This window comes from Mytilus edulis, chromosome 1 (genome assembly GCF_963676685.1).
Source record: "Mytilus edulis chromosome 1, xbMytEdul2.2, whole genome shotgun sequence".
Classification (NCBI taxonomy): Eukaryota; Metazoa; Mollusca; class Bivalvia; order Mytilida; family Mytilidae; genus Mytilus; species Mytilus edulis.
Genome location: NC_092344.1, coordinates 94,464,676 through 94,473,164, shown reverse-complemented (window position 1 = coordinate 94,473,164; position 8,489 = coordinate 94,464,676). Strand labels below are relative to the sequence as shown.

General features: G+C 31.0%; 1 protein-coding gene across 1 annotated transcript; it reads left to right on the top strand.

The window, feature by feature from the left end:
* The first annotated feature begins 7,889 nt into the window (after positions 1-7,889).
* On the top strand, positions 7,890-8,489 carry LOC139491806 (dynein light chain Tctex-type protein 2B-like). The gene has a single exon (XM_071279718.1). The coding sequence runs from the start codon at positions 7,890-7,892 to the stop codon at positions 8,487-8,489; it is 600 nt and encodes a 199-aa protein (XP_071135819.1).

Below are 8,489 nucleotides of genomic sequence, written 5' to 3'. Positions count from 1 at the left end.
GTAACGTGGAGTTCATTGACAAACATTGATTTGTGTTCTTTTATAGTTTGGCCAAAAGCCCGAAAATCAAAAAATAAAATTGATGTAGCTTTAAATTTTCTTACAAGAAATACTTATTCAAAGAATGACTGCAAAGATGAGAATAAAATAACGCATATTCCGCAAAATTAGAAACAAACTTATTAAAAATTCATAAATACTCGGTATATGAAAAGTATGCTGCATACATATGCATGGAAGATATTGTAGAGAAAAATATTGAAGGTACTAAACAAGGAACATTTTTGTATTTGCATACTTGCCATATAATTAGTACTTTTCTATTAAATGAAAACATAAATTAGCCTTTCCTAATTTTCATGCATTTTTCTGAAGCACAAAATATTTGTTTTAAAATCTATAAAAATCTTTGTAATTAAACCAGTTCCGACTGTGATAATCTACATGTTTGGCCCTTTGATGTTATTTATCAATATACATATTTGTGTTTTTTTTCGTCTGTCAAATGCTTCGTAAGACTATAGGTAAGGCTAATAAAAACAAAAAACAAAAGTTTAAAGAAACGTCCTAAAATACATGGGAATTTGATCAAAACATTTGAATTTAATTTTTAAAATCATATATCAGTATAAAATAGAAAAAAGTGAATCCAAAGGAAAAATATGGACGGCTGAATTTATTGATAAGAACTAAATCATCAGCGTATAACAGATATGATATATCATTATCATTTAACTTGGGTGGTTCACATGTTGAGTCAAAAATAGATGGTAAATCATTAATATATAAAGAAAATAATGTCGGGCTTAAAATACACCCTTGTTTTACCCCAACTGAGGAATTAAAAAAATCAGTGATACCTTCCGAGATTTTTACCAAGTACAAAACCTCTTTATACATATCTTTCATTATACTAAAAAAGGGACCATCTATGTTGTAATAAGACAATTTGTAAAAGAGGGCATCTCTATTAATAGTATCAAATGCCTTCCTGAAATCAATGAAACAGGCATATATCTTTTTTGACATATGAAAATGTGGTATACGTGACTTTCATTTTGAGCAATGAATTGAAAGGATTGCACTTTTGGAATATGGGATATAGCTAATCCATCCTTTTTCTCATCAATTAGAGATATATAGGTAAATTTATCCTAGATATTAACCTGTAAGTTTCTTCATTTATTTTTATATGCGTTAATGTCATCGTATAACTGGGCATTTACATTTTTAACACACACAATACCATTGAAATGCTGAAAGACACATTTATTATATTTCAGTTACTATTATCATATAAAGAAAATTACGATTATCAAAGAAGAAAAATACCATAGAGTTACGATTATCATCCTGAATTTTTCAACGGCTATTTTCACAGCTCTTGGACAATTCCAGTGCACCGTTACGATTCAAATATGATGTAATGGTATAGATAAACCTTGCAGCTGAGTAACTATTGACAAAAACATGCTACATTTAAGAAAAACGAGTGTAAAGATTTTACCTATATCTACCGTCGCCATATTGGGATAATCGTAATTGCAGTTACTATTATCTCTTTAATACCAGTGATAACATAATATTGAAACACATCCATAAAATAAAAAAAAGGACATAATATAATGAAAAGTTACAAAATATAATAAGTAACCAACATAAATATAGTAAAGAAACCCCATCATATAATACTAAAGTACAGAACAAATAAAAACTGTATTGAGAAACTACATAATATAATGATGAAAGTATATGATGTAAAGAAATCACTACATAATATCACAGACAACCATTTTCTATAGACAGTCATGGCGTTTTATAGATTATCACAAAAATACAAATCCGTTGACCAATTCGGTAGTCACAATCGGGGGGAAAACAGGACGGGATTGTGGTTACAACACTAAGAACACATTTCATAACAGTATTGATTACATCTGTTCAATTTTTGAAGAGACGATTTTAACTTCCGCACTTGGGACTGTTGGTTCAATACCTTCTTTGTAAACAACAACCTTTATCAAGGGAATCATGATAGGAAATAAAAACTAAAGAATATCGTATCAATTGGAAGATGTATACTGCATATGCAGGCGCACCTAGAATGTTGCTACATGTATATAGAAATGGAAGTTCACAAATAGGAAGCTGGACTCATTTCTTTGTCTTAAAATTTTGTTTTCAACCGACCCTCATTGCAGTCAATTTCTAGATGCAAGTCAACATAGATGCCTAAGAAAACATGAAATCATTTAAAATATTGTAACATTGTAATGTAACATCAATTTACTTTTATTAGATATTCTCCCTGGATACCTAATAACTAATATATCAGGGATACTTAGTGCAATGCTGTACACTAAGTAAATTGTTAACAGCAATAGAGTGCAATAAAGTATATTATCCACGTTAAAAAAAAAAAAGAAAACTGTGTCTGGTGTATCTTTTATTTCAAGTTAGATGGGATAAATGCATTCAACATAGTCACATGATATTTTAATCAAGTCTTATTGGATATGGGTAACATTGATAACTTGAAGGAAAACCATTAAACTTGATATGTATCAATTAACAGTCAGTAATATATTAAAATAAATATATATACTATAATAGATATTTCTAGTCATTACTTGTTTGTATGCTGTCATCGAGTTGTTTCATTTGGAATGTAAACATAAACAGTTTCGTCAAGGTAAAGACTCAACTTGAGTGAACTTTGAGATTATAGAATTATACAAGCGTTATTCGGGTTTTAATTTGTACTCGATATTTTTTTTTTTTACATTAAATAATCAGAGTAATAAGATACCATTTTTCATTATGCTGATAAAGAATACCTGTTTTCCGAAATATTAATTGATTTTGTTTTTCCTTTGTTTCCATTTTTGTTGGTTTTTGTACACTTTTAAGACGTATAATTCATTTATCTATTGTGTACATTGTCTTTTTTTCTAAACCCGGCCTTCGTATTTAAACAAAGAACGTTGATTATATTATCTTAAAATCATGCATACATTGTGAGGACATATATTTTGAGTTTGAATATGTCCCTTTTGTATCGTTCTACTCTCTTATACTTGATAAGTACGAGCTATATAAAACAGGAAGAAAAGACAAGTACTTAACAATTTAATATAATTCATTCTGATATGCTCAGTATTTTGAAATTCATAGCTGTTGTCATTGTGTTTGAAAGAAATAGTCATTGCTTCGAAAAGCGTGACTGCAAAGTGGATGAAGCAAACCGCAAAGAGGACATACAAATTAACTTCGGCGTACATAGTAATTTTAATTTTACTCTTTGCTTCGCTCATCATAAAAATCTGATACAAAGAAAACTGATAATTTATGTGTATGTATAGGATGATTGAAACGAAACGTTTATAGAAAACCAAAAAATATTTCAAACGTATATTTCGATTTCAAATGTGAAAGAAACAACTGATTTCATAAAATGTTTTCTTTTATTAAATTACATGCTTAACTCTAATCAAATTTTATTGAAACCTTGACCCAAGTATTTCTTCTTTGTTAATTTATTTGAAAATGTATAGATGTTTTGACACCCAGTTAATATTCATTTTTGATGCGTTCATATAAATTCAATGTTGTTAAATCATAATGGTTGTTAACGTAATACTATTGTTCAGTTTGAGGTTAGTAAGGTTGATAATTTAAACCTAACAATACAAACGTCCTTATTTTGTTACAACCCGTCTTTTTCTTTATTATGTATTGTGATATTTTTTGTTTCTATAGTCATAAATCAGGTTCAATTAACTTAGAGAATGTAAAGGTATTGATACCGGCTTTGCATATTTAGTATTAAACAATTCAAAGCATAAATATTTATGAAACTGTGATTTAATACACATGGTAAATCAGCATGGATAGATTAATGAATATGAAATATATGTACATGCATTAAGTAACTATTCCTCCTCAGCGAATATTTGTGTTCACATATTCCATGATCCAATGTGTTAAAAAAAATGTATCATACAGATAATAATACAGAAATGACAAATAATAGACAGTACAATAAAACACATCAACCAACTACACCCAACTTCTAAAAAACGGACGAACAAACAAACAAAGCGGTTGTCGTTTATTGCGGTATCATACTTTTTTTCTATTATTACATAAATTAGTCTTCGGTTATCGAGGTATCTTATATAGCTTGCTATTCGCACGTTGATCTAAACTATAAGTACGTCTGAACCAGTGACAACTCTACAACAGATGTATCTATCGGATCATCAACAGTGATGGTGATACATGATGGCTGTGTACATTCTGTATATATAAACTCGTCTGAACATCAGCCCGACAATGTGAGATCTGTAAAGGAGTAGGTCCGGTAAGGACCGATTTTGGCCTCAAATTTCAGGTTCATCTGACGAAAGATTTTGACCACTTTTTAAACACTTAAGTGTCTATTTTATTTGAATTGATTAGTTGATGTGAAAGATTTTAACAGATTTAGTCATTAAAAACGATCCGATTCAAGCTCAAATATGACAAAGCTACCTAATATGCCGAAAAATGTCACTTTTCAGATGGTTTTTGGTAAAAATGAAAGTGGCCGCATCCGTGTTCATCCTCAACCTTTATATATGTTATGTATTATCATAAAATACAACTTACATTTCAATATTAAGGATGAACACGAATGCGGCCACTTTCGTTTTACACGAAAACCGTCTAAAATTTAACTGAAATGCTAGAATTATGAGGATTTCAGTAATTTAGCATGACTTAATGGTGCTAGTACCGGATATATGTGCATTGTATTGTCAAAAACAGCCCATATTTATGTAGCAGAAGCATTCTACTGTCCAATGAATAACTAAAGGTTTACATTTTAACAATTTTGTAAAACTCCTATATTTTGGGGCCAAAAAGGGGTCTTACTGAACCTACTCCTTTGCTTTTCTAAATGAAAAAAAATCTAGCGTTATAACACAGTACATGATATGTAAGGCATGAAGATGATGTTGTCATAGATCAGCTGAATTATCTATTGTAAAGGATCCTACAAATTAGTGCAAGATACAGTCACAGAATTTTTTTTTTTATTATAAGTACGTCTGAACCAGTGACAACTCTGCAACAGATTGATCCAACGGATCACCAGCAGTGATGGTGATACATGACTGTGTACAATCTGTATATACAACTCGTCTGATATCAGCCCAACAATGTGAGATCTGTAAATCTACTTTTCTAAATGAAAAAAAATGAAAAACGTGCACAGTGCAGCTACCAGCATTCACACTATCACATAAGATCTTGTTTGTTGTGATAATCAAAACTGTCCGAACCTTCTCTCGATTCACTTACTTGTCATTCTCTTTCATGGATAATCTAGATTTACTCGGAAATTATTTTTAATTTAGGAATCCTGTCTAGCTCATGCAAACTTCTGATTCATTGCATGGCTTTGGCCATGATACTTTTTTTTACTTTATGGTTTATATACTCGTCATTTTAATACGCCCGTTCACGGGACGTATTATGGTATGCAGTTGTCCGTCCGTCCGTCCATTGTCAACCTGTCGGACACTTACTCACAAACGCTTTATCCAATTTACGTGAAGTTTTAAAATTTATCGACATGAGCTCCTTTTCGATTTTTATGAGTTTTTGAGTTATTGAATTTTATTCATAAAAATGGGATGATTTTCCAATTTTCGAACAATAACTCAAAAGGTCTCTTTGCAGTTTTAATGAAACTTTTGGGACTGTCTCAAATCTATTTATGAATAAATAAACTCCCTTTAGTTTAAAAACCAAAATTCTGATAATACATTGAGGAGTAATGGAACTTTGTTCTTTGATAAAGCTAGGGGCCTAACATGCGCTCATTGCGCAGCTTTATATTTTAATAGGTTCTGGATTCCAAGTATTTTGGCCTCGATCATCACCAAAGAGATGTGTATTGTTAAAATGCGCATCCGCTGCAGACAAATTGGTGTCATTAATGCTATTGAAGTATGTAACACTTTATCAACAATTGATATTGAGGGAGATTTATTTTGAAACTTCAATTACAATAGTTAAAACTTAAGCAGTATACGTACAATGTATGTTATGTTGAAAAAAAAGTGCATGAAATGTCAAATTTTAACATTGAATTTCTTAAGCCTCGGTCACACCTTAACGGATCGCACGAACGGAGGCCTAACGGATGAAAATAAAAGTTGTCCGTTTACAAAATTGTTATCCGTTGGGAGTTCGTTGATGTACTGACCAAATAAAACGGACATGTAACGGATGCATAACGGACACACACCGGTAAGGTGTGACCGAGGCTTTACTTTTTATTGCGTTTTTTTGTATGAAAAGTCATTGTTTGTCGTGAGTTACTAAGTTTCAACGGTTTATTGAGCAAGATGTACAGTTTGTTTGTGAGTTTTGAACATTTTTCAATTAAATTATCAGAGACTTGGTTATGGTGTTTATAGCGCTTCAATCTATTAAATAACTCTGGATTAAGATTAAGATTAATACACTTCGTATAGATTGAATACTATCAATTCACACTTAACTTACGATATTTTATTTTATATTTAATTTGTTGGAAACATCTTACGTAATGATGTATGACAACTTCCCGATATCTATCATTGGTCATATGAAATTGGAGGAATTCCGCTCATACTTAGACTTATTCCATGCTGGACAAGAGTGACCACAAAATTATAACAAACAAACGAAATAACAATTCTTCTATAATTACTTCACATATATGCAGTAGATTAAACAATTTTTTGCCAATCTTTCTGAATTAAAATTTAATCAAAAATCTAATACATTTAGCTTTACAATATGTCACATGTCTGAATTAATATGAACAAAATAAGAAATTATAATAATGAAGAATGTCAGCAAGACATAGATCCAATGATTAAAAGCCCCACAAAAAACTCAGTGTTAGTGTACGTAATAAGAGGAGGACCTTATTGTAGGACATCGAAGAGCTATTATATCTGTAGGTTTTAGCATCAGGTGCTTTAAATACTCATTTTATAGTGTTCAAAATGGTAGACTATGTGAAAAAGAGCGGCGAAAGATACCAGAGGGACAGTCAAACTCGTATTTGAAAACAAACTGACAACGCCATGGCTAAAAAAAATAATAGTACACAAGACACAACATAGAAAACTAAAGACTAAATGGAAATGGAAACGTAACATTAATTATTTTTAAGCTATATTTGAAAAGTAATTGCTGTTAAAAACATTTTTCCGAAGTTCCTGTAAAAGTCTAATACATATTAATCATTTACATACGAAAACTTAGTCCTTTTAATTTCTATAATTGTAGAAAAAAAAATCAAAAATTATCACACATTTAGTGGAATCAAGCTGATTTTAAACTTCTACGATAATTAAATTAATGAAGGGTATATCTTTTTTGTTACTTTGTCAAATAAAATACGCATTTATCCATGCATTCACCTTATAGATGGTATTTAAACTCTATCAAAAATTTGTTAAGGACGATCTAAATGCATTAAACAATTATTTAAATCAATGAAGGGTTTAAAGTATGAAGAACACGTGACTTGATGTGTCAATCGTATCTTTTTTAAAATAATATTATTCTTATCAGGATTCACCGTTGTCACTACGGGATACAAGTATCTGATAAAGTAACATTGAATAAATGACGTATCATATTTGATGAACTGCATACATATGTACTCCTGTGTTTCATACAAGTTTTAAAGTCGATGTGTAGGCCAATAGAACAACCAAAGGATTGTTGATAGAAAATCGGATTGCTAATATTGGTATTAAGAAGAAAGTTTTGGAATTGTTTATTTAAGCTTTTACTTAAAGAATTAAGCTAATATGACATCTGTTGATAAAAGAAACGCAATGGCGCGTAAAAAATCGTTAGCACCTCCAGATATGGTCAGAAAGAAATCAATTGCACCGCAAGAAATTCATTTTGACATCGAACGAAAAGGCTCACAAGATTACGGAAGAAAGCAGTCGATTTCTCACGGATCGGATATTTCCAGAAGAATGTCTATGGCGCATAGGAGACAGTCAGTGGTGGAATCACTCACTGGAAGATCAGCGCTAATTATGACGTCAAATACGCAACAGAAAAATGTTAAATATGAAAATACATACAAGCTTGAACCTGAGGTTAAGTTCCAAACTGACAAAATCAAAAGTGTTATTGAAGAAATTTTGGAAAATGAGCTAGCAGATATGACATACAAACCAGAAATTTGCGTAAGTCAATCAAAATTATTAGCAGAGAAAATCAAACAGGCAGTGAAAGCGCAGGACTTTGATAAATACAAACTAGTAGTGATTGTAGCGATAGGCGAAAACGAAGCAAGTCCGTCAGTATCTTTCACAAGTCGTTGTATTTGGAACGTAAGTGCTGACAATTATTCAGAATATGTGTATCGTAACAAGTCACTATATGCTGTAGGAATGGTATACGCAGTTTCTATAGACTGA